The 26,764-nt window shown below is 44.8% G+C and overlaps 3 protein-coding genes across 4 annotated transcripts; 2 read left to right on the forward strand and 1 right to left on the reverse strand.

Annotated features, from left to right (window-relative positions):
• The first annotated feature begins 621 nt into the window (after window positions 1-621).
• oaz1b (ornithine decarboxylase antizyme 1b) lies at window positions 622-3,454 on the forward strand. The gene is given in 6 exon segments (XM_019868000.1): window positions 622-833; window positions 1,856-1,904; window positions 1,906-1,992; window positions 2,068-2,240; window positions 2,501-2,586; window positions 2,686-3,454. Coding segments are annotated over 6 exon segments (651 nt in total). The 5' UTR covers window positions 622-708; the 3' UTR covers window positions 2,817-3,454.
• A 158-nt stretch (window positions 3,455-3,612) lies between these two features.
• Window positions 3,613-23,976, reverse strand: uhrf2 (ubiquitin like with PHD and ring finger domains 2). The gene is made up of 16 exons (XM_019867997.1): window positions 23,594-23,976; window positions 15,125-15,529; window positions 14,125-14,417; window positions 11,742-11,960; window positions 11,543-11,652; window positions 10,513-10,699; window positions 10,117-10,240; window positions 9,073-9,180; window positions 8,885-8,989; window positions 8,700-8,806; window positions 8,010-8,172; window positions 7,484-7,621; window positions 7,148-7,391; window positions 5,908-6,056; window positions 5,703-5,801; window positions 3,613-5,592 (listed from the first exon to the last, which is right to left on the reverse strand). Exons 1-16 carry the CDS (start codon window positions 23,744-23,746, stop codon window positions 5,446-5,448), a joined length of 2,751 nt encoding a protein of 916 aa, XP_019723556.1. The 5' UTR covers window positions 23,747-23,976; the 3' UTR covers window positions 3,613-5,445.
• A 636-nt stretch (window positions 23,977-24,612) lies between these two features.
• Window positions 24,613-26,701, forward strand: LOC109514686 (uncharacterized protein KIAA2026-like). Of its 2 annotated transcripts, none has more exons than XM_019867980.1 (2): window positions 24,613-24,768; window positions 25,836-26,701. In XM_019867980.1, the coding sequence occupies exon 2, from the start codon at window positions 25,922-25,924 to the stop codon at window positions 26,498-26,500; it is 579 nt and encodes a 192-aa protein (XP_019723539.1). In that variant the 5' UTR covers window positions 24,613-24,768; window positions 25,836-25,921; the 3' UTR covers window positions 26,501-26,701. The 2 variants fall into 2 exon arrangements, with proteins under 2 accessions (XP_019723539.1, XP_019723538.1); XM_019867979.1 differs by lacking the exon at window positions 24,613-24,768 and adding an exon at window positions 24,775-25,117.
• The last annotated feature ends 63 nt before the right edge of the window (window positions 26,702-26,764 follow it).

Below are 26,764 nucleotides of genomic sequence, written 5' to 3' on the forward strand. Positions count from 1 at the left end.
ATGCTTATACTGCTGACAACAGAAATGATTTACAGTACATACATTGGATGGAGGATAGCACCCATCTGTTTTTGTTTTACGACCCCAGTACTTTTCCATTACACGTAGCCTAGCTTGCATTTTGTTTGGCAAGTGGAGTCTATGCCATAGACTCTATGGCATCTACTTGCCGAACAAAATGGTATGTGGTAGGACTTTGTCACAAATAAAACATATTTATGACGATCGGGATATTAGTTTTTTGTGACCCTTTTATCTGTCGAAAAGATGTTCTTGATCAGAGTCATAAGAGAACCTGCCCACGCACATATTAGCATCTGTAGCATTTGACGTTTTCGTCATCAGAGGCGTAACGTACCACGAAATTACGTCGTCTGTTTCCGCTTTTACTTGAAAAATAAAATCCTATTTTCGGTGAGATTGCATAAAACTTTTGTCACAACAACCATGTTGACTGGCGGAGCAAATTTAAGTGATTTTATATTAGATTTAGGTGGTGACCTATGTGTACTTTTCACCCGTATGAACCAGTCGACATCACTTTCTTTTGATGTCTCGGAGATTCAAACGGAAGTGTGTTAACATTCACCGTGTACCTTGACTTCGTCACTCAAACAAACTACCTTCAACTTTGGTCCGTCACTCATCACCAGGGCATAGCGGGGAAGAGATCATCTGTTGGCCCGTCGTGTCTCTACCCGAGGCCGGATGGTAAAATCCAACCTCCAGCGGATCCTAAACAGTCATTGCTTTGCTCGCGAAAAGGAAGGAAAACAACAGCCTCTCACTACCATGGCGGATTTGAGTAGCGGTATTTGTGACATGATTGCTAAGTAAGTAAGCAAGCAAGAGAGCTAACGGTGCTAATCGATGTGTGGGGGAGGGGTGGCGACAATCCGCTCAAGTGAAATTAAATGTTTATTCATAGTACGGAATGTGGAAGTTACCGCACCGCTTAGGCTCGTTAAACATAAATTCACACTGGGTTACGAAAGTGATACGTTAAATTGCCGTTTGTTGCCGATCGCTATCGTTGCCTCGATACGACTATTTACGCTAACCGTTCATGCTAGTCGGCCAGTTAGCATCTGAGTCGAGCAGTTAAGGCTAATCAGTGAACTAACTTCGTCGTAGTAATGAAACTTCGCTTCAATGCTTAATTTGATGACATTCCGTTAAACATTTCACCTTTATCCTGCGATTGATCCGTACGCCTAAACCCACTTCCTCGTTTAGCATAAGTGCGTCACTATGCATGCCATACTGTTGTGCTTGTAACACTGCTGACAACGAACTAGCAGTGTTGAATGTAGTCTAGATAATACGTTTTAATGCTTCTAAAAGGCATCGGGTACGTTATTATGTCTGAAAAATATTTTTCCGGCCCATGTCGGTCTCGTGACTTGTGGCAAGTTGAGGCCGTTATGTAATAGACGGCTGCGCTTCGAGCGACGTCACATTACGTAATGACGTCTTCGGGGGGCCTCAACCAGCGTAAACTCAGCGTCACCCGTGTTTATGGGCGTCAATCGTCGGAATAAGGAAATATTTAGCCTAGCCATGTAGCATAACGTTGAATATGGCAGCAAGCAAGCCACCAAAAGAGCAACGACAACCCAGCGACAGGTTTTCCCCTCGTTTTCTCGTTTTTTTTTAACGGGACCTTACCTGATTGTTATTGTTTTTTTACGACAACATCTAAACCATTTTTGACATTGAGTGGAAATCTAATAACGTGACGTGCAATACAAAACGGAGGCCCAAACTTTACAATACAGACTATAAACACAAATACAAACAAGTTTTCTATTTTCGTTCCATTGCTAACACTGCTTTTTCTGTGCCCGCCTTGCAGTCTGTCCATGCACTGTAGTACCCGCGGCCCAGGGCCTCTGTGGTGCTCCTGATGCCCCTCTCCCACCCCTGAAGATCCCAGGTGGGCGAGGGAATGGCACACGGGATCACGCTCCTGCAGCTCGGTTGCTCCACTCAGTAAGTCGCAGCCCTCCTGCCCGTCCGATCAAAGATGACGAAGGATTTAATTTTGCCCCCTCATCTTCCCGTCAGGACCTGAAGTTGACCGTTAGTGAGGAGCCAGCGGGCAGCGGTCGCCCCGGGATACTCCACTTCCAAAGTCATCTCACGGTCAGCAAGGCGGTTCAATGGGACGCTGTCGTGAGCAGCAGCGCTCTCTTTGTGGAGATCCCTCTCGAGCCGCTGCCTGAAGGTAGCAAGGAGAGGTGAGCCTTACGGTGACCTTTTCTAGCGCATGTGAGCCGAACTGGAGCCGATAGCGGCTAACGTTTGGCAAAAGAAGCGGGGTGCATGCCTGATTGGTTGCCAGCCAATCTCATTGTAAAAATACAATTGTAATTTACCAACTCTTGCTACAAGTTACCTGCCCAAAAATGGTTACATACACTGTTTACTGGTTGAATGCTAATTGTATTTTCGAATATTCTTGAGAGCTTTTTTTTTTCTGATTTTATTTTGTTTGCAGCTTAGCGTCTCTGCTGGAATACGCTGAAGAACATCTGAAAGTGGTCGGCGTCTTTGTCTGCTTCTACAAGAACCGGGATGATCGCGGTATGTATACACACCAGGCCTCGGAGCACCTTAACGCTGAACTAACATACAGAACAGAGATGCATGTACCAATGATGTGCCTTTTTTTTGTTTCTGTAGCCAAGCTGGTGCGTACATTCAGTTTCCTGGGCTTCGAGATCGTGAAACCGGGCCACGCCCTCGTCCCGCCTCGACCAGACGTTCTCTTCATGGCCTACAATTTCGATAGGGACTCTTCCGACGAGGAGTAAAACCCAGCCCCTTTCCCGAAACCTTCCACCCCCCCCTTTCGTTCCCCTGTTTTGTGTTTGTTGATCTCTTGGTTGTGTTCCCCCATGAGCATCAAGTTTGGGTAATAGGGAAGGAGGTTTGACTTTTGGCTTGTTTAGTGTTAGCTGTGCATATGTAGCTCTGCTTTGTTTACCCATTGAGTCGTTCTATTGTTTGAATGTACAACACACAAAGGTCTATTTTATTTTCTTTCTTTACTTACATTCTGGTACTGCGGCGACAAAATGGCTGCCATGTTTGAATCTTATTTTTCAGGGGGACCACTGTGTAGCATTCACTAACATCCACTTATGTTAACAACCCCATTTATTGGTACTTAAATAGCCACACCATTTTAGTGAAGACATTTTGAACATGTAAATTAGACAAGAAGGGGAATTATCCAAAGGGTTTTTTTTTTTTTTTTGCTTCATTATCACCTATAAATCTCAATTGTTTTCATGTTCTGTTTTCTGGGTTGATTCATGAGGGAAGAAAAGCTGTGATGTTGTGATTGGACTGACTGCATCTGCATTCCGTTTTGTTTCATGATGTTCAACTGGCATGTTGTGCTCCTGTACCTATTGTGCTTCTTATAATAAAACAACCCCAAAATCTACCCCGATGGTTCATTTGAAATCACGGCTTTTAAGACATCTCCACCTAACAACAAATATTGGAACATTTATAATCTGGTACACAAAAATGTTTAATTCGGACTTTGATGTGCTAAATGCTATTAGTACTCCACGTACACAAAGAAAAAAGCTTGTTGTCTTGAATCCAAATATTTAATAGGTACATATTAAGTATTATGACATGTATAAAACATGATGCAGTGGAACTCCTCAACAGACTGGCGAATGCGCTCGGCAAAAAGAAATGATAGGGAAGCAACTCAAAACCTATATGAGAAATCGGACAGATTTGAAGTCTTAGAGAAATGAAATGTGACTTAAATTCTTCAGTGGGGTGCAAGAATTATTTTTAAGTAAAAGTAAAGAAACAACACAGCACTGAAGCCAAGCGTCCACAAGACGTCTAAAAAGGGTTTTTAGCACTGTAGGTTCACGTACAGAAGGAAGTCACTGCAGGAAGGAGCGCTATTTAGTTAGCCACAAACAAAAAAATCATTAATGCACATCACAGTTCGCCTTGAAAAGACCATTTATAATTGCATGTTATGAAACAACGACAACAACAAATAAACCTGAATGATTGAACAGAAGCGAGGACGACATCAGAACAAACACGACAAGCCCACCGGGAAACGTCGCGTGACTGGAAAACATGTCACGTGACCATAAAGGAGGTGAGAATTTGAAATCCTGCCAACCGTCAACATTTGAATGCATCATAACAGGGATGGGGGGGGTATAAGATGTGCCAAAGTGGGAGGGGGTGTCAGACACCCGTCAAAGACACATCAATTGGATGTGACAAAGCTGCATCAAAGGGCCACATTATCTAAGATGTGTCAAGTGGATGTAGCATTAAACGTGTCACATCGGGTGTAACGTCAAACACACCAAAAACTTGTGGTATCATGAAAGACAATTCAAAACGGGGTGCCTGATCAAATCGCTGTCAAATGACGGTATGTTCAAAGACACATGACATGGGGTACATCGAGTGCACCTCAAATGAGCGTACCATCTAAGACAAGTCAAATGGGGCATATCGAGACTTGTGAAATGGGACGCATTCTTCAAAATGGGTTTCAACAACACATCGAATGAGACTATAACGACATGGTCCCGGAATGTTTTACTGTGTCCTCAAAGACACGCCAAATGAGGGGTGGGAGTGGGGCAACATCAAAGATGTTAATCATCATCAAAGTGCGTGGATGGTACAAATAAATGCAGGTTGGCAGATATATGACACATACCAAATTTCGTCAAACGTTGGCCTCCGTTTGACGATACGCCTCCCTCAAGCCAATTTCGTGTACTCTCTGCAGTCGAGTACTGTAGTACTATAGTTGCAGGGCAGGGGCTCACCTGTGATGGGAGAATTGTGATTTCCCAGGAATGTTGTACATAGAACATAGTTAACTTTGTCTTATGTTGTAACGTCTCAATATATATTTTTAATTGCTTTTTTTTTGGGGCGGGGGGGGGGGGGTTATTTTTATTTGAGTCTTTTCAAATAGCGAATATTGGCTGATTAAATCAGCCGGGCAAAAACAATACCAACATGAAAGGTAATTGGAAGTGTGTATCAAACGGTTTGGTGACCCCTGTTGCAGAGTATCGAAGTGTGTGTGTGTGTGTGTGTGTGTGTGTGTGTGTGTGTGTGTGTGTGTGCGCTTGTGGTGGGCTCGTGAGTACGTGCGTTCAAGTCCTTGGTGTGAAATCTCAGGCTGGTGAGGTTTGCGGAGAAAACGGATGAGGTCGGAAGCTACTGAGGTGCTTTGTGTGCTCACTGATTGTATACATGAAATGGCTGTGTGATGCACTATACATGTGCCCATTGGGGAAGTGCAATGCATCCCTTAAAGTGGAGCTTTCAACAGTATGTGTGTGTGTGTGTGTGTGTGTGTGTGTGTTTATATGCGTGTTTGTGTATGCATGTGTGTGCGCCTTCCGATGTGGAGCGTCGTGGCTCTCATCGGCCCTTCGTGTAGCCAGGAAAGAACTGGTCCAGCAGAAGCTGTAGAGTCTTGTTTTGCGTCATGACGTAGTCCTTGCCCAGGTCGTGGCGGCAGGCGGGACAGGTGTACACCTCTGCCCGGAACGAGCGCTGGAGGCAAGTCTAGGCATGCAGAGAAAGAGTAGTCCCTTGATACTCATTTTTAAAAAATATGATTACTGTGATATTTCTGAGAAACAACCCCCACCCCCCCCAAAAAAAAATCGTTTTACCTTGCACACATTGTGCGAGCAGACGGTAGTGATGGGCTGGAAGGCCAACTCCTGGCAGCAAACGCACATGAAGATCTGCTCCATCTTACGCAGGAAGTTCTCCAAAGCACAAAAGAAAAATGTAAGTTTCTTTTTTTTTTCAAGGGGGTGGGGGGCAGCGCAGATAACATCCCACATTGTATTTGCGTATTCATATAGGACATACTGGTCCCTCTGCGAGGTGTCCCAGGGCCTCGTCCCACAGCTTCTTGTTGGCCGCGTCCTCTCCGATCAACTGCCGCTGCTGCTCCGACAGCACGAACGCCTCCTCCACCTTCGGGCGCTTGGAGGGAGGCTCGGATGCTGGTGACAAATCTGGGAATATTAAACAATACACACACAAACGATTGTTGTTATTACTATTATTATTATTATTATTATTATTATATATTTTTTTGCCTCAGGAGGAATTGCTCAAGCAATACCCTGATAGAGACTCTATGGGGGTAACAATTTCAGAAAAATCCACACCACCTGTTTACCCAATCATTCAAATGAAAACATTCAATGCAGTTTCTGTCTGTTCTCCTGCCACGCCAGCAGAGGGCGCAAGTGATCCACACTTAACGAGTGTATTTTCTCCAATAATGGTCTCAAAAAGACTGTGGGTTGCAGAGACAAATAAACACCTTCCTCATATAAACGCTTTCCTGTTCCCCTCAGTGACTCCGTAACTCTGTCGTTCGTTTCGGTAATTCATGCCTAACGACTGCATTTCCTCAAGCCGCGGCATCAAAGTTACTCTGTTCTGCTGCAACGATAAACCCCTTTCTCAAATAGATACACTGAAATTCATGCCCAATAATTTATATTTCCTGAAATGATGCCTTTTAATAGATTGTTACTTACTGTGTACGTCATCAGCTTAAGAAAAAATAAACACCTCCCTCAACTAGATGCTTCCTTTTACCCCTTTGGAAAATGGCATTCGTCTGAATCTGGTCGCCTGTCACAATAGCACATATTCCTCGTGTTTGTCTCTGTGGAGGTGTAAAGACAAATAAACAGCAGCCATTGGTTCCACAGGGAAATGCCTTTTCTTTGTCTTTTCATTAATGCACACCTTACTACCGCATTTCCTCCCAAAAATGGCCTCGGAGAGTCTTTGTGAGCGTGCAACATCCCATAAAATTAAATTAAATGCCTCCTTCAAATGCCTCTTTTTCTTTTTAATTAGGAAAAACGCAATGAAGCAATAATAGTTCATAGACACTATTAAAAGTGATGATAACCCAAACAGCAGTATTTTAACCGCCTTCCCAATGAATGAGTGTCCAGAGCTGCCTGACCCATTCTACAGTTCGGTAAATGAAAAAAAATTAAGAAATTTAAATGAAAAAAAATTTTTTTGACAAATATTTTACAAAATAAAACTTTCCACAAACAAGCAAACAATCACCACCTACCAGAGTCCTTGCTGGCTTTCTGATCGCCGTTACTCTGAGGCTTCTCCTCCTCCTCCTCCTCCACGGCGGCCATCAGGTGCTCGTATTCTTCGTCCTCCTCTTCCTCTATCTTGAGCTGCTTCCGCGGCCGGCCCCTCCCTCGCCCCCTCCCGGAGTGGTGCTTACTCCGACCGCCGCGACCGGGCCGGGCGATGGCCTCCTTCTTTGTCTTGTTCGCCATGACTGCCTGGTAGCCTGGTGGGTACTGCACGCACATAAACCCACACACGGCCATTGGTGGGAAGTAATGGGGGGCGGGGACAACGTGAAGGAAACAATCATTTCATGCTGTCTCACCTGGATCAATAGTCCCAATTTCTTGATCCTGTCCAGTCCTTCAGGTGTCCAGGGTGCTGGTTCCTGATCGTCCCGTCTCAGCAGGTACCTCCACACCAAGTAGCCGCACTTGCCGATCTCCGGCCAATATTTCACCACCTGCAACAAAAGGCAACAGCATTTAAACGCACGATCTGTGAAAACGGTGCTCACGACATCGACCAATCATTTTTTTCTCAGAGGAATCTATCCTCAGCCATATACTGAAATATTTACCTTTTTATGTTTTTGTGCTCTTTATGAGTATCGCAACAAAGGGATGGCTCATAGGAAAGTAGTAATTGAGTCAAGGAAGTACAGTCTGTTGAAATGATACCTCTTGACTTAGGTTTTCTTATATCAGAGAGGAGCTAAGTTTAGCCTGGGTTGTTAGTGGAGTGTTTTCCGCATGAGCATTTTATCCCTGGGTAACCAAACAAGTATGAATGAAAGTAAACTCAAAACTTGCTGTGAAAGTGAACACAACAGAGCCCTTCACTTCCTTCACCTTGTAGATGCCGTCGTAGCGGTTTCCTTCCTCGGGGGCATATTTGCTGATGCGGCGGCCTTTGGAGCTGCGCACCACTCTCACCGGCTTCCCGGCCCGCCAGTTCCGGGACTCGGCTCCATCTTTGTCATTTAGTGGGGCGTCACAGTTGAGCGCCAAGGCTCTGCAAGTACACCAAATCGATCATGTATAGTTGTTACAGTATGGGAAATGGACTTGACGGAAAGGTGCGACGATCCGGAGAACCTTTCAAGCAATGGGCGGAGGTCAGCATGAAACACTTAATAAAAACTAAAAGGTAAGCAGAGCTGCATTGAGGAAAGTGCTGGACTCTTATCATGGAAATCCATCTATTTTCCAATTCGCTTATCCTCATAAGGGTCGCGGGGGGTACTGGAGCCGATCCCAGCTGTCTCCAGGCAGTAGGCGGGGGGGCCATCAGCGCTCACACTCACACCTAGTGACAATTTAGAGTGTTCAATCAGCCTGCCATGCATGTTTTTGGAATGTGGGAGGAAACCGGAGTACCCGGAGAAAACCCACGCAGGCCCGGGGAGAACATGCAAACTCCACACAGGGAGGCCAGAGCTGGAATTGAACCCGGTACCTCTGCACTGTGAGGTCAACGCCCTAACCACTGGGTCACCGGGCCACCTGTTACAATAACAATAAACAAAATAAAAACTTTACCTGTTCATGTGGGTCAACGTCTGGTCAAACGAGTGCTCTCCAATTCGTTTGTTTCCGGAGAGGTCACGGCCTCCGCTTCCTGTGTATGTGAACTCATCCCCCCGGTCCTAAACAAAGTCACGTATATAGTATTACACAAGAAAGTCAACCAGAAGAAATCCAGCACTAAACACCACGTAACGCACCACTTCATCCTCAAAGCCGCCCGCCAGCACCAGCGAGTAGGAGCCGTCGTTACTGCGACCGTGGATGCCGCCGACGTGCGGCCTGTGAACTCCCGCCTCGCTCACCTGAGGGTGCAAAAATAAGAGCGGCGGAGGAAAATTAAACGCGTCGTCCGCGGTTTGCACCTCGCAACAAGATGGCAGCCAACCTGGACTCGGAATTTCCATGTGGTTCCCACAGGAACGCCGGGAATGGGTCCATAGTGGTTGGAGGGAACAATCGTGCACTCCTTGGTACGTCCCACACAGGCCATGCCCTGAAAAGAACATCAAAAGATCACATCGACACACAAGCAGTTTAAAAATTAGCTCGATCAAACCACTTGTGCAAAACCAAGTGAATATTTTGACAGAAGAATATCCGAGAGCTTTTATTAAACCAGCTGCGAACAGTTTTACATCGTGGGGGGGGGAAAAAAAAAGTGCATTCTTCAAAGCGTAACGCGTACGGTGTAATGCTAATAAAAGTGTTTTTTTTTTTATTATCTAAAAGAAGCTACAATTTAGGACAACGCTGGCTGTGATATCATGGCTGTTAAATGCGCCAACATAACACACACAAGACGAGCTGTTTTAAATTAGCCCACAGACAGGGAATGTTCCACAGAAGAAACGAGGTATTTTTCCCATGACAAGTCCAGGAAAGTGTCTCGGTCACGCTCAGCGGCATTGTTCTCGTAACCAAAGAAGGTTAAAAAAAAAAAAATGGCGGAAAATAAGAGATCAGTGAGCCGCTGTTTGCCAGCCCTTGACAATATTATTCATATAAAGTACATAAATAATAAAGTAAATATGTCTTATGGGTCCCCGGCAAACCCATTGAGAAGAAAATTTGCCCCTTGACACCAATTTCACCAATCCAATTGGATAGACGTGTCTATCACAAAAGAATGCACGAAAAAGTCTTCACGACTCGGGCCCAAAAGTGAACAGAAAGAGAGACGTTTTGGTTTAAAGCCGCCTACTCGGGGATTTGTCCAAATACCTCCCAATTAGAGGCAGGAATCCTAGACAGATAGGCGGCGCTACATTGCCTCGCTTTTTTTTTTTCCTCCCTTCGCCATCTACTGCGGGTGGAGCCTGCTCATATTTTGCGGATCATTTCAAAGATTTGCTGTGACAAAAAGGGCGCAAGAGCCCCTTCGCCTCTGCTCCCATCTTCATTTTGCCTTAGTGTGGATTTTTACACTCACCTTGCCCCAATCCCGTTGACTCTCGGTGGTGGCCGACGGCATTTTGGCCCTCTTTTTGCTAGCTTTGAGCTTTTCCCCGGCCTTGACCACTTCGCTGGTGTCATTTTTACAGGTGGGACAGTACCTGGCGACAACACATGGGAAGAGGTTACGCGCCGATGTCAGCTTGTAGCAGTTACAAAACAGGGAGAGCTATAAATAGAAACATAGCGGGTGGGCTCTTCCTGCCTTTGCAACAGCAAACCCACGCGCTGGTTTGGCAGTCAAGACACGCGGGATTAGCTCACGGAATAAACCCTTTTTTTTCCCTTTTTATTTTGACACACGTCCATCAAAGACATATTTAAACCCGCTGTAACCCGCAGACGACAAGACGGCTGGGCGGCAGCATCTCACCAGTCCTCATCGTCCGGGATGGTGGCCAGCGGCGGGTTGAGGCAGTAGATGTGAAAGGCCATGTTGCACTCGTCGCAGAGCAGCTGCATGTGAGCGTCCTGCTTGCCGCCGCACACACAGCACGAGCAGAAGCGGCACTCGGCGTCCGGGTCGGCCTTACAGTGTTTGCATTCCGGCCCGCTCTTCCCTAAAACCGACAAGGGGGACAGCAAAACATGGAGTCTTATTTGTTAGCAGGGTTTTTCCAATATTTAGAGGCGGCTGGCGAGCTTCATCTCATTTTGGACCCGAGTGAATCTGAACTGACTATAAAATCAAAGATGCACGCAGCGATGAACGGCCTACTAGAAATTGTCTGTAACTTAGCATCACTAAGGATATTTGCTTCGAATTAGGGCTCAGTGCGTCGGATTTTCCAAAATGGCTACTTCAAAACAAAATGGCCGACTTGAGACTTTTTTTTTGTGCTGCCTTTTATGATGGATGCGTCCATCCCATTTTGATCAGTGAAATTGGCATTGTGGGGCTATGTTTGTCTAACTTTCTCAGAATCCTTAAAATGCTAATGAAACTTTTACATCTTTGAGCCCTGGAAATTCGCCCAAAAAGGCTACTTCAAAAAATTTCAATGGCCAACTTCCCATTTAATTTCAGGCATGGATCATTGGCATGTTTTTGTGGGGCCTCTTATAATTTACATGCCCATGCGCCCATTTTCGTGTTGAATAGTGAAACTGGGTGTCTGGAACAATATTTTACTAACTTTTTAGGGGCCCCCAAAAGGCAACACTGATACACACAGCGATTCCAAGAGCGCTCGCATCGTAAAAATAGTATAAAACCAATACATTTCCACTTGTGTTGAACAAGGAAGTTGACCCATTTGTCCCTCCCGATATATCCTGAACTCGCGTACCATTTGATCAGTTCAAATGCCCATCGTTGATGTCATATTACTCTTCTTTAACAACTATAATTATGCTAACTGAGACTTCATTTTCTGTTGTCAGTGTGGCTTTACGCTGCGCACTTTTAAATTGTCCATCTGCAGCTGACAGTGCCGGAGCTCCTGGTTTCTCCACCTGGTAGATTTCATCCAAAAAGTGAACTTTACAATCCCCGATCACGTCACCGGGACCCCTGGAAGCGGGTACGACACACAAAACAATGAGAAGATTAGCATCTAGGGAGAAGGAGATGAAGAAGGGGTGACCTTTCAAGAGCCTCACCCCAGGAGAATCTTGACTCTGAGCTCCTTGTTGGTGCGGGAGGCCTGATTGAGGGTCTGAATTTCCGCGTCGAACCAGAAGCCCCTCTCCTCTGGCGTTTCCATGTTGTAGTTGACAAACACGTGCATGCCCACCATGAGCTGGTCCCAGCGCAGCAGGGTCCGGGCACGTGGCCGCACATCTACCGCTCGCATCTCCACCAGACCATTTTCGGGGTAGCTGGCATAAGACGAGAAGGCCAGGTCAGCGTTGCTTCAAACCAACGTAGTCTCGGCTTCACGTTAAATTCCCACATGAGTCCTTGAGACTTTTTTGTGTCACGTTATGATCAAGATGCCCGGTTGCCATTTCTCTCCCTCATAATTAACGCGACAAGCCGAAATTCGCAGTCTAATCCTTATCCTCAACTCAGAAGCTGTACTGATCCCAAATGCAAAGCGACGTTGCCATCAAATGACGGCTGTTCAGTTATTTCGAGGGTTTTTTTTTTTTGTATAATTTTATGTAGAAGCTTGAATTTCACAGATAAACTGAGGGAAAACCCCTTTTCACCTCGACCCGATAAAACTTGCCAAATGCAATCGGTGATGGCGTTAAACTGTTCGATTTCAGTTGACAGATGAGTTATGGTGAACAAAATATTTATTGGTCACAATTACTGTTGAATGTTGTGCATCTCCGGCGAAACAAATCCCCCAAAAGCACAGGGCAATTGGGTTTTCCCTGCATATCAATGCTTCACGAGATAAATTACATTCCGTAGAAATCCCATCCTGTAAAAAAATTAAAAAAAAAAAAAAACACAGCGGCTCATCTTGTGCAGCTGCTCTTCTATTTTCAAGACCATGTGTCCAAGCAGGTGTTTACGGGGGAGAATGTATGTGTATGTGGGAGTGGGAAATCAAGCACAAGGGAAGAAAAAAAAAAAAAAACACTGCCCACCCTTTCGCTTTCGAGAAGATGACAAAAAAAAAAAAAAAAAAACGCAGACAAAAAGCAGAAGATTTTTTTATGGTAAGCCAACGGATACTATCAGCACATGAAATGGGTCGGTGTTCGCTTTGCAGGTGGGCCCAATGATGACACATCGCTGCGGTTTAATACGAACCCGGACCTTTGTTGTCCTTGTTCTCGTCCTTCCTCGGTCTCTAACCCAATCAGATACATCAGGCAAAAGACATTGAGCGAAAAAAAAAAAAAAAAAACAATGTGAACTCTGCAGCACTGGACTGCCCCTGTCATATTTTCATTTTTTCAATTAAAATCGCAAAAAAAGAATAAAAAATCTGTTGAAAATGGAAAGAACAAATGATCCACGATGAGTCACTTTTTAAATTTGGGGATTTTCGATTGCCTATTGAAAATGGAACGAGCGCATTATACATAGATTCAAAATGACGTCGACAACCAAAAGCGCAAATTGGAAACGCTCACAAAAATACCCGCGGCGTCAGCCGTGCCAAGGCGGCCATGTCTGAACGGCGACGGGTTCGCAGCAATTACAGACAAAAGCCGGAGGAGCGGCGGAAAAAAGTAATGCTCCCGAGAACGCGGGGGTAACCATGGAAACGCCGGCTTGCAGAATTAATTTGACAGGGAAAAAAAAAAAAAAAAAAAGAGAGAGAGGGGTACGCGCCAGATACGAGTCCAATTTGTGGGTCGCCATTGCTGATGCACGCGTGCATTTTTATCGCCGCGCGCTTGCGTTTTACTGATCGGCGGCAACCCGATTTCCCGCCGCGCCGCAACATCTTGCATGACATACTGTATGCCACAGAGGAAGGCACACAAGCTCATTATCTCACTAGCAGGTACAGCAAGGACACTTCCGATCCGGTCGCTCGCGTTTCGTTTTCTCAAATAACGGCCCACCGTTTAATAAATTAAAGAAAGAAAAATAAACACCTTCTTCATATAATTGATTTACGCCACAGTTCCGGTCAATAAAACTTAATGAATATTGAATTTGGGCAAGAGAATTTTAAAAAAAGGTGGGTTGATAAATTTTAGCTGACTCTTGTCAAGAGAATTATGTTACATCCTAAAATTCCAGTCTTCAATTAACCCAACATGCATGTTTTTAGTATGCGGGAGGACGCTGGAGTACCCGAAAAAAACCAACGCGGGACAGGGAAAACATGCTAACTCCACTCAGGACGACCAGAGCTGATCTGAGAACTTACCGCCAGGTCAGCATGATGCTTTGCCATTTCTAGTAGCTGATCTTTTTTTTTTTAAACGACAGTTTCAAATCATTTTTTCCCCCAAAATACGGGTGTAAAAAAATGAAAGGCAACCCTTCTAATAGACGCCTATCCCATCTGCGGTTGAGTAAACAAAGACCATCAGCCAGTATTTCCCAGCACGACGAAACAGCACTTACTCTTCATATTTAATGTGATAGACGACATCCTCGTCCGTGGAGTCCGTCTGCGATGTGGATGCGCCGTTGCTCTCCGAGTTTAACGCATTGACGTTATTCCTGACATTGTCCGTGCTTTGGCCCGGGCCGAGGGGCTGCTGGCCCTGCTCGCTCTCCAGCTTTCCGTTAGTCCTTTTCGGGGGTCGCCCCACCTTGTTTTTGACGGGTCCTTTGGGGGCGCGGCTCACGTTCTCCACGCAGGCCTCAAACCAGGCGCCCACGCTCACATCCCTGCAGTCTACCAGCTCGTTAATCTGGAGGGGGAAAAAAGAGGTGCCATTAGGCCGGTCACAAAAACAAACGTTTTCCGTGCTTTTTTTTGTTTTTGTTTTTTTTTGGTCCCTTCACGTTTACAACAAAAACAATATGAATTACAGGCAGAACATTTTGACTGTTTAACAGTTTTTGTGTTTACAACAGAGAAAAATCGACAATTTTTTTTTTGGTTGCAAATTTGGGGGGGGGGGTGTTTTTGATTGAATGTATTCATGTGTAAAATTTAATTTAAAAAAAATGTGTGTGTGTGTGTGTATATATATATATGGGGAAAAAATACGAAGATTTTTGCCAATTTCCCAAATGTTAATATCTGTCATTTAAAAAGGCCGGCCAACTAATTGGTCAAGCGCTAGTCTTTATGAACACTTCAATATCCAACTACATGTATTATTTACTGTCTTTCCACACAGTGGTCATGCGGCACAGTACGGCACGCTCAGTTACCGCCTTAATGTTTTTCAAGTGGTTGTTTTACATTTAAGACCTAGAAGTGTTTTTCATAGAAATATTTAGTATAATTATGAATTTATTGCTGTATTAGGCGTAGGTTAAATTTGCTTTACGTCATCGTAGTGGGACTGACACTAACCATAAATCAAGGACACCCTTTATATAATTCCAAGTTGGTTTACGGCCGTACGATTCCTGCAAACCAAATAAAAGGGGCCAGTCCGAGACTTACTTTGTATTTCCCAATTCCCGGGTCCACCAGTGTGTTCTTGCTGGATGTAGGGAGTTGGGTGTCGCGCGTCGGACTCGAGGGCTTGAACCCATTTTTGGTGCCGGCTGAGTTATTGAGGGCAACGGCTTGGTCTGGCTTGGGCTCATTGGCAGTCTCGGCCGCGGCGCCGCAGTCATTGTCTTTATCGGTGGAAGTTTCCATTGCGGCGGGGGAGACGGGAGCGGGGCGGTCGGGGCTTTCAGCTCGAGGGACAGCGGAGGCCGCGGCAGGGGCCGAAGTGCACGCCACACTGTGGGGGTCCTTGGTCACGGGGCTGTCCGGAGGGTCTGTTTGGGAGCGAATCAGCAGCTGGACAATGTCATTGAGACCCACGTTGTAGTCAAACAGCGTCTGGCCATCTTCCATCTGGTGAAAAAAAAACACAAAAAGAGGTGACTGAGATACAACGTGAACTAACGGTTACTGTCGGGCCCGCCCAATCAAAACTTCCAGAGAGAAAAGCAAATGGTGGAAAACGCAGGCTTCTAATGTTAATGATCAATCAAAAAGGCAACACCGGAGCAACTGGAAACATCCATCAGTCACGTCCCAATACTTTTGCTCACTTGAAAAGCGGGTGCCTTCAAACAAAAGGTGCTGGGCCCTGAGTGGTTTTCCACATCTAGACGTACATGCCATGAAATAAAAGCTGAAATTCGGAACTTTTGTCTCATTCATCTTTCAATCCGAAAGCCAAATGGATGCAGTTTGCCGCCAAAAACGAAGGAATTGAAAACATTAGCGGACAACAACCCACCGCTGTCACACCAAAACGGCAAGCAGCCTGTCAAGGACAAAGAAGGTACACGGCTACATTCGATCGCCGCTCTCTGGGGCTTACAGAAAAGAAGCTTTCAAGAAGCAATTACATTACAAACATACGTGTGTTTGCAAAATGAAAGTAAAAAGATGCGTAACCGTACTGTTATTTTATTTTTTTTTTTTTTTGCGAAAATTTTATGAGGGGGAAGAATCATGGGTTGCCATGACGACCAAACGGGAGCATGCCCGATCTCCTACCCCGCCCCCCCCAACATCCTTCATCCACGTGAACCTGAATGTGTAAATAATCAAAAAGTACCATCAACGCGCCGCCGATTTTTGCAGACTTTTCAGAGCATGGTTCGCTAAATTGACCATCTACTCGCATCCATAAGCCAGCGTGACTCATTACAGGCGTCAGCCATTCATCTCCAGGTTCATTGTGTGCCGCCGAGCCGAGCATGGCCGCCACCGCGCCTCCAGGAAGAGACTATTTGAAGGCGTAGCGAGTTGGGTGTGGGCGAGGGGTGGGAGGGTACATCTCCCCCCATCCCTCTCTAGTTTTAATTGTCTGGCAAAATGTTGAACAGAGAGGCAGCGGTGAAAACTGCGCATCCACCTGACCCAATCTTGGTCTTCCATTCAGGTCCCTGTTTAACCTTCACTGGGTGACCACGTTGGAAAACATGGGGCTAGGTTTTCAGAAGAAAAACCGCAGCGGAATTGCATACGCCGCATTAAAACCGAATCACATCTCGGCAGCTCTCGCTATTTTTTTCCCCCCCTCCGGCAACTTTATTACCACCACAGCGCAAACGGCACCCTCGCTGTGACAGCCCCAGTTTTTCCCAATCACAACCCGCTCAGCAGCCGACAACACAAAGAGACCCATCGCGCAGAAAAGGCGACGTTTGATGCGAATCCGTCCAGATTTCTCCCCGTGTGCCGGACCAATAACACGACCATGATCCGAGCACGGGTATAGTCTATTCCCAGTCATAAATAATGCAGTAGAATATAAACACACGTTGCCTCTGGTATCCTCGTTTTATGACTCAGTGAAATGTCACGTAGTGTTCCACTTGAGGATGTCTGATCCGAACGACGCTTTGGACAGACTGGAGACACTTGACTTGAGGAAAAAGGCTTGCAACAAACCAAAGCAAGGCGTGTGTGTGTGCGTATCTGTGTGTGTGTGTGTGAATGTGCAGTGGAATGAAACAAGCCCTTCTCTCCGCAGGGCTAATTTCTCTTCAGTTATTTCTGCCGGCATCCTTTCAAACGGCGCCTTCCACATTGTTGAAGGTACCAAAGACGAATATCAGACAGAGGCTCAAACAGAGACAAGCAAAAGACTTGTGGCTAATGTCAAAAACAACCCCCCTCCCCATCAAAACAAACAAACAAACAAAGAAAAAAAACAGCACTTCCTGCTGTGGGCAACAATGCGAGGCAAATCTTGTTGAATTTGAACTTGTGTCACATTTCCTTTATCTGATCCTGTCTGTAAATAGGAAATTTAAAAAATTAATTAGGCCGCAACACTGTGCCCACATGGTGCTTAGCGTTCAAATAACAACACTACAGGCACATGTACACTGTGGGAAAACAGACTTTTGTGTGTTTCATCAAGTGCCAAGCCCGATAGCTTCGTGCCGACACGCAATGGAAAACGTCATAGAAGGGCTCACGGAATTAGCAACAATGTTGCGGCGTTATCGCTCGTCAAACAAGAGATGTTTACACAAATGGTGCAACAAAACACGAAGACAGACAGTAAAATATATTCTCTTTAATCGTCTGCGAAAAATGACCGCCCAGTTGTGACCATCTTGTTCGTGTGGAGACGTAAGCACGCATTGTACTGCTTGCTGGTGACCAAGCGCGGAGGGAGCCGCAAAATGAATGCTCACGGTCAGGATGGCACCACCTCTGCCTCAGTTTGAGCCAGGAAAAACTCTGTGTGGGGCTAATTTACAAAACAACTGCTCATGCAGTGTTTCTCACTGATGATGGCAAAAAAAAAAAAAAAAAAGCCCCCCCAAAAAAAAAAAAACCAGCCACTTTCAAGCAATGATCACACTTCTGTGTGAAACTTGACAATAATTCAGCAGCTTGGTCATGATGTCCTGCCTCCACAAGTTAAATTTGGCCGTTTCATTTGGAGCTTAGCTGTCTCCAGAAGTCTTCAATAGCAAAATAGTAATAATAATAATAATAATAATAAAATAATAATAACAATAAAGTAAAATATCACTAGATCCGTTGATAGTCTTACAACTGTGATAAAATATCAAGTGTAAAATAATTTACCTTTTCTGTATTTTGAAAACGTTTTTATTAACACTGCTGGGAACTATTTAAATAGTAAATAAATAGATAAAAATACAAAATAAGACCGATGAAGCACAGCCGGGTCGTGATCAATAGACTTTGAAGCGAGTGAGGAGAGGGACTGCAATGTTATTTTTCCGACAGGATAAAACGGTGTGAAACCAGAGCTTCCCCCCCACAGCATTGGCAGCTATCCGAAACGATTTTCGCCTTCGCCCTCCACCCACAGCGCGTCTCGGCGAAGAGCTGAGCAAAATAGGTCACATTTCCAAAAACAATGACACGGGCCATGGGGCGTGTCAGCCATCCGCTAAATTCACGCTAAAGGCCTTTTACCCCTAGAAGGACTGGTTTAACAGTTCGGGATACAGGAAATAGAAATGACACTTCTTAAACAGAGATTCACTTGAATAATAACAAATAATCACCAATACGAGCAACGTTTTCAGTAACATCTTAACGTTTCTTCACTCGGATTCATTGGGAAAATAAGCTAACTGCTCAGTTAGCTTCATCGTCGATGGTGGAATGTGGAGGACATTCTTCACGCTCAAGTCGTAGAATTGTCAGAATTAGCGAAGCGCTGTAACAACGTTTTCAACGACAGCATTACTTCTAAATGGAGGTCAAACGGCGGAAGGGAAAACGTTGCGTTTCGACATGAGAGGTCACACTGCAGTTGGAGACGGGGGAACCGTGTGCAAAGATTCCTGATCCAGAGCCTGTCTTTGTCTGGTGACCGTCCATGAAGCGCACGAGTACAAACACGCTTGGCTGCGTCAAAACTGCCCAAAGTGGAGCCATCGAAAAACCTCCACGCATGTGCAATAATCAAAAAGTTGAAGCCTTAACTAGGTCACCGCAACAGTGCGCGCACGTGCGTACGCGCGGCATTTGTGTGTTAAGCTTTTCCGACGAGTCGACAATAGGCAACGACTCACGGCGGGAGACGGCACAAACTGGTAACGCATGAAACATGTTGAACCGTTTAATAAACAAGCCGACCTTTCTTTCGTTTTTGTTTTTTTTTTTCCTTCACTGAAAGGCCGAGTGGAAGCGACCGTGGGCACGAGGTAGCAAGGCCGCGTGGACAACAGAAGGTGTGTGCGTGTACGTGTCGTGAAAAATGGCCACACGAGACGCCGCAAAGTGAAACACAAGTAAGCACGGCAAATAAAACCCCAAACAGCGATGGCGTCGAGACCCTCGCGGGGGCCTGCAGTGAGCTGGAACGTATGTGTGTGTGTGTGTGTGTGTGTGTGTGTGTGTGTGTGTGTGTGTGTGTGTGTTTGTGTTGAGTGTGCAAGCGTGTGTGCTTGTGGTGGTGGGGGTAAACAAGACGCCATTTTGAAAAGGAATTAAGACAGAGCTTTTCCCGTGCGCGGGAGGGCACGAGCTCGTGTTGGACTGGGTGTCGCTGGCTCATTCCATGCATTACTCGGCGCTCGGAAATCCCCGAATCAAGCCTCCCCTGCTCATTTTCTAGCTAGACTGAGGAGGAAACGCGGGATTTTGCAGTAGCGCAGTCCTCGCCGTTGCCAGCATAGCCAGCAACCCCCCCCCCCCAACTGCTTTGTGACATAACCCAGCTAATAATTAAACCGTGAATCAACCGCATGTCTTTTTACAACATCAAATCTACGCGGTTTTCGGGGCTCTCGCTTCGACATAAATGGAATCCTCGCTATTCGCGGAGGTTAGGGATCAAAAACCTACCGCGAATAACAAAAATTACACGCACACACACAAAATTAGCATAGCCTTGTAGTTGCCTTGATTTATGAGTACTCCCCCAGGCCTTCAGATTTTTGTGTCGCGAGTAGGGCGAGACAATTAATACAATTCAAATTGACTTAGCAATGGAGTTGAATGCTATTTTCAAATCGAAAAGGCTTCAATATGGTTGGCTGATACCAGCTATTTTTTAAATATACAGTATGTTTGCTTTATTTATTTATTAGTGTTGAAATAAGTGTGTTCCACAATTCTATATATCATTATTTCATGAATAGCTAATAGTTGTAGTTGTAGTTTAGTATTAGTTGAGTTCACCAAATGTGAAGGCCTTCGAGGAGCCCAGAGTGCCGGACTTGGAATACTTCAAGTCGCTTCCTTATCACCATGTTCTCTTCATTAACACTCCCAACGTATCTTTGTGGGAGCCAACAAACTGCACAAAGATGAACAGAGGGGAGAATCACCCTTTGGCCACAGTCGCCATTTCCTTCAATGGGCCTCAATTTCACAACAGGAAGTAGTACGTTGGTCAGATTCTTTCATAAAGTACATTCTTATTCTAGTGATATTCATGTGACTGCAGGAAGTAGGACTCGGATGTAGACTCGGATGTAAACAACGAGGGTCCACACAACACAGTAAGAAACGTCCTGCGTCGACGAGGTCATAAAATGAAACTCATTTGATAAATGTTTCTTTTTTTCCCAAAAGGAGCTTACATCATTAAAGTGGTTCAAAGAATTTGATGTGTCTTCATATTTTCTTGGCGTTTAAACATTTTCTTGTCTTGTACCCTGAAAATAAATGACTGAGTGAATAATCGTGATTTCAATTATCACCAAAATCATCGGGATTATTTTTCTTTTTCCATAACCGAGCGGCCCTATCCGAAACGGACACCTTCTCTTTTACCCGTTTAAGAAAACCACACTAGCAAACAGGATAACATCTACATAATAATAATAAGAGAATATTTACTGTTTTGAGAGGATGACATCTTCAATTAAACAATTTATGGATGATGAAAAATATTTGATTCATTTGATATTTAATGAGTTGTTGATTAATTGCCCGATCATTACGCCTCTAAAATGACGAAGCATACACAATGAGGCTTCAAAAATCGCGACAAACGATGACACTGAATCAAGCCGCTTTCAAACGCCGTAGCCATGGGGCCTCCTGAATGTGTGAAAGCACGCGACGCTGAAAATGAATGCTGTCTGGCAACCCCGCCAGGTAGTTTGCGAGCTAACAGGCCCGAGCCTGGCAATAATAACTAAGTAACTTCCTTTTGCACCGGATAACCACTGATGCGAACAAAGGCGTCCAAGTTAGCGGGGGAGGGGCGGACTCATGCCCGACACCGAAGTGCATCACTGGGCGCCATTTTAGCCATGTGCCCCCCAACCCCCCCTCCAAAAAAATCTGCAAATGGTGAGAAACAGTTTCATGGTGTATCTCTGCAATTGAGGACTACCTCTATTTAGAAACAAATCTCATTTTATTTTCCAGGGTCTTTACACAATACCATATTACATATGTGAAAACAACAAAATATAATTCTTGCCTCGAATTAACACCTTCCTAATAGACCTGTGGCGTTGTGCACTAAAGTAGATAAACCTCCCCAGCCACTATGCACTAAACTGAAACACGTTGTACCCTATTTAGCTATGTACGCTAAATAAAATCCGACTGAGAGGTAAAGTTGTGACCAATGAGTGTGCATTTTATGACACCTGATAGTGCGCTCGTAAAATCTTGACGGATCTAAAGAACTGTCATAAAATAGCTGATGCACCCCATCATAGTAAACATTTTTTTTTTTTTGCCCATTGTCTTCGGTCAAAACAAAAGTAATGGCAAAGTCATCAAAAATGTCCATGGCGAATCGGTTAAGTTGTAAACGCAGAATACACAGCGTACTACTTTCTGCCTGACATGGAATAAAAATATGTAAAGTAAGGAAATGCATGACTTAACCGTGGCAGAACCATCGGGGCTCCTCAAACCGGACACTATAAGCCGTAGCTTGGGGGACCATAAAATAATTTTCAATAAATGATCATTTATTCAAATAAAAATAAAGTTGTGGGGACGGGGGGCATGTGTGCCAATAAAACCAATTACACTCCCTATTAGAGAACGCTCTACTCTGATTAAACTTTGACTTTATTATGTTAATATTATAACTTTATCTTGGCAAAAATATCTTGAACTCTATGGATCTGTTATCATAACGCTACAAATTTTTTCTCGATATGTACTTTATTGTTAATTTTGCTCGCAACTTTGTACTTTTACGCCATGCATTTGAAAACTATACCTTCTACTCCTTAGTCTGGCAAAGTAAAGTCGGCTGTTACTTTCTGAAATCTCCAGGGAAGACGATGATGAAAAAGAGTCAGCACACACCTCCCAAAATTTCACGGGCCTCATATTAAGCCCGCAAAAAGTTCTGATTTTTTAGGAGTCTTTTCCTGTGTTTTGATATTTCAAGTGTGGACACAGAAGAAATGTAACTCGTTTTTCAAAGGCACCACTCTATTTATCAACGCTCCAGCAGCCCAGAATGCACGATTATGTTGTTCTCATTTTTTTTTCACAAAAACCTGCCAGTTGAGTGTAGTTGTTGACTCTTTATATTTACTGTATAATCGGACGAATACCAGCACGAGTATTCGCTCTTTGAGTATTCCCCGATAACAAGTACTGATACCTCGAGTACTATTGATACATACAATTTAATTGAACACAATGACCAAAAACTGTGAACAAAGACCTTTCTTTCTGACGCAGATCATATTTCGTCGATTTGTCAGTCTGCTGCAGTTTAGCGCGATTGCAGAGGACTACTTGCTTGATGTCAGATTTTGTGTGTGTGTGTGTGTGTGTGTGTGTGTGTGTGTGTGTGTGTGTATAGATAGATAGACAGATAGGTAGATCTGTCTGTGTGTGTGCGTGTTAAGTATCGTGGCTGGTATCGGCAGCTTCCAATAATGTCCGATACCTTCAAATAAGATACCTGGACTTGATACTCCATTTGGAATCGGAACTTTCTTGAACTGAAAAAAAAAACCTTGGCTCAGTACTTGATACTGCGTTTGGAACCTGAACTTTCTTGAGCTGCAAAAGACGTTGGCACAGTTCTTCAGTTTGTTTTACTCAAGTATCTGTACTTGTACTTAAAGTCAAGCATCTGTACTTGTACTTATAGTACAGAGGATGAATACTTTTGCCACCTCGGTTTTAACCAAACAGATATAATGAGGTAATGACCTTAATTGATGCTAACGTGCAAAACAGCATTGGTGAAGTGGATGGGTGCTCTCCTTCCGCTCTCTCCCAGTCTACCGCGTCAATGTAAACAAACATGTCCACGGCGCATGTTGTGTGTGCAGGGGGACTCCCAAAACAACTTGACATGACCGTGAGGACCACTCTTTGAAAACAGAGAGCGGAGGGGGGTTTCTTGCGCAACAGCTATTGGCGAATTCCTATCAAAACAGGAAGCCACCGAGTGTCACTAGTTTTTCGCTGCATGGACATAAATACATAAAATAAGACGAATGTTGCGTGACCAGGGTAGCCTACCTGCTTGCCCCGGTAGAAGAGGCGCTGTTGCTGCGGGCTCACGTTGAAGATATCCCGAATTTTCACGCGGAGGGTTTCGATTTTGGTCAGCCTGGACAGATCGTCCACGGTTCGGGTCTCCTTCCCGTCTATGGTGCGGACCTGAATCCACATCGTCGCGCCGCCCCTGTTTAAAAACGTCTCGACTAAAATGCGCGATTGGATGGTTGGCGGGGGAATTGTCGGATTCCTAAAAAGGGGCGCGGTGGTTCAGACGAACGCAATCCGAATCTCCATCGCGGTTTTTTCGCCGCAGAGGCAAAAAAAACGTCGGTCGGAGGACTAGTGTGTGCTGTGGCTCGTGCGGATGGTGTTTCACATGAGGTCGCGGCGCCAATTGAGTCTCGCGAGATCTCGGCCGCGAGACTTTCCGCTCTGTTGTTAAAGGCGCCGTTCACAACAAAAACAAAAGTGTTCACCACCAGTTTGGTAGAAAGTACCTGAAAGACGTACTTGTCTACAAGTATGTTGACGGAAAATAATTTAGTTTAAGTCACCTTGTAAATTGTTACTTTTGTTATGTGTGATTGCACAAGCGCTCAACACAACTAAATTTTATGTATGCACTTTCACAATCGGCATCCATTGCAGCCTGGTCATACTGCAAGAGAGATTCGACCATCTACGGACCCTTCTCAATGTTTCTCAAATTTTCCCCAGATGTTGTTTTTTTCCTTGCCCTCCTGGGGGTTAAGGTCAGGGGATGTCGTTAATATTTGTCACCTGTGGGCATGTGAAGCCCTTTGAAACTGTTTGTTATTAAGGGCTATATAAATAAATGTGACTTGACTTGACTAATCATTATCGTCTCTCGAGGTCGATATGTTTTAATTGCGTAGGGTGTATCCCTTTGTGGAAGAACATCTCTGAAAGCTTCACAAGTGATGCCTCGGCTTCTTGCGACATCTAGCGATGGGAAATAAGAGTATTGTGGCTCGAGTTTGACATTTAACAGGGTGTTTAAGATCTTTGTAATGTTGTTATTTGATCATGGTTATACACAATATGTCACCAAAATAAGGATGGATGGAGATAGTTCATTCGTTTCCAAAAGTATGGTGGCCGAGGAGCTTCGTCGGTATTTAATTGGCGAATGAGTGGAATTTTCTCAGCGCTTTTGACGTCACTGAGATAAAGTAAGCCCGTATGACCACCGTATGGGAAAACGCATTTGTCTCCAAAAGTTACGATTCTGACATCCCCTTGTTTTCTACTTCCAAAGCCCCCCGCCCCCCGACTCAGTTAGCCCAGACGGCTAATTCGAATGAAATGCCGTCCTCTTGTTGGGATTCTCCGCTGAGGGTTCGCCTGCCCGGCTAATAACACGGCGTTTGCTTTAGCATTAGCCATCAGCTCACCGCCATTGACATTTCTCCGACATGAGCTGTCGCCCTCTTTACTTTACTTTTTGCCCAAACGACGTTTAATGCGACGCGACCATGGAGACCGAGCGGAGCAACTGTAGGCCAAGTCCGGTAGACAATCGTGAGTAGCTAGCTCTAGCAAACTGACCGCTATTCTCCTGGCAATAAAATAAAATATAAAATAAAATAAAAAGATCAGTGCTTTCGGTGGGATTTTGAGCTGCGTTTAAAATGTTACGGTACGTGGTCTGATTTAACGTGTTTGTGTGCTTATTGTATAAATGTATCGCCAGGTTGGACGAAGAAGAAACTTTTGTTTACTTTCTAAGCTAGCAGGCTAACTGCTAACCTCAAGCGCGCTCGTGTGGATGTAAACCAAAACAAAAAGTTGCGGTGGGTATGTAAAATTTAGAAGTGTAAGCTGTGAGCCGTCACAGGAAGTTTGAATAATTAGTTGTGTCAATGGCAGTGACTTGAAATGGTAGCGTGCTGAAATTGAATGATAGGCATAAGGATTTAATGATTAAATCCCTCTACTTGCTGTCATTTTGACACCAGAATCAGAAAAATCTTTATTGGCCAAAGTATGTGAAAACCCGCGCACAGAGATTGACTTGAAGTCAGCTGGCAGAGGCTTCATCTCAGCTGTGACCCTGAAGGTTGTTTAGCAAATTGATGACGAAACAATGTTTATATTTATATGTATAATTTTCCAATATTCCCTACTTAACTTTACATAGACAATGTCCACCCCATTGCAACCCTAGTCCACAATCGTCTCTACAGTCTTGAGCGTTTTCACCTATCAACTAACAACCACTCATTTTGTCTCATTGTAGGATTCTCCATCACAACAACAATATGATGGACAGCTGTGAACACTTTGCACACTCTCATCCATAAGGGTTAGGCCAAGTCCGGCGTCATGTCTTCAGGTTCTGTATGGACAAGGGCTTGCGCTGATGACATGGACTTTGAAGCGTCCGAGGACGGTCTCAGCACTGTCGCTCCTGGGGACCACCCAGCGAACAGCAATGATGGCATGTCCGACTTCTCCAACAGTGACATTTCGCTCCCCGAAGTCTGTGTCACCACCAACTTTGAGGAGACCATGACCAATGAGGTCCAGCAAGCCTATAGGATCTTCTCTGGCTTACTTCTGGACAAGCACAAGGCACTTACCGGCCTGTTCCTCCACGCCGTGGGACATCAGGAGGTCCAGTGTGGTGTCGGTGGTGTCTGCGCTCCTGGTCAGGCGAGGCTCAAGCAGTCCATGTGCTTGCGGAGGATGGAGGAGAAGTTTGTCAGCCTGGAGTATCAGAGCATAACAGAGTTTGTGGCTGACTTCAGGCTGATGTTGGAGAACTGCTACCGCTACCATGGCGTGGACCACTGGCTCTCCAAACAGGCTCAAAAGCTGGAGATTATGTTAGAGCAGAAGCTTACACTACTGTCCAGGTACACACATAATTCACTGCACTCTGTACGGTGCTTGTGGTGTTGACAGTGGAAAAAGCAGGGTGGTAAACAACTCAAGATGATATATAGAAAGGTCGGTATTGCAATTTCTAGTGGTTGGAGTTCACATCTAGCTGCTCAACATAAAGTACAATTAGTGCCCAATTTAAGATAAAGAATCGTTTGTGATATATTTTCAGTAACAGAGATCGAGCCCTCCTGCGAATGGCAAAAAAAACACAATTGATGCCACCCAAAAGTTCAATTGCTGATATTAATAGCTTAAACTATTAATATGTATATATATATA

The sequence above is a fragment of the Hippocampus comes genome, unplaced genomic scaffold (genome assembly GCF_001891065.2).
Source record: "Hippocampus comes isolate QL1 unplaced genomic scaffold, H_comes_QL1_v1.1 scaffold19, whole genome shotgun sequence".
In the NCBI taxonomy this organism is placed as follows: Eukaryota; Metazoa; Chordata; class Actinopteri; order Syngnathiformes; family Syngnathidae; genus Hippocampus; species Hippocampus comes.

Excerpts from the sequence above, each read along its gene's own strand:
- uhrf2 (XM_019867997.1), bottom strand. The coding sequence starts at position 23,746 with ATGTGGATTCAGGTCCGCACCATAGACGGGAAGGAGACCCGAACCGTG. Across the intron at positions 7,622-8,009 it reads GCTACGACGGCATCTACAAG|GTGGTGAAATATTGGCCGGA; the intron begins GTGAAGGAAGTG and ends CTTTTGTTGCAG. Across the intron at positions 5,802-5,907 it reads GACACCTCGCAGAGGGACCA|AACTTCCTGCGTAAGATGGA; the intron begins GTATGTCCTATA and ends TGTGCTTTGGAG.
- LOC109514686 (XM_019867980.1), top strand. The coding sequence starts at position 25,922 with ATGTCTTCAGGTTCTGTATGGACAAGGGCTTGCGCTGATGACATGGAC.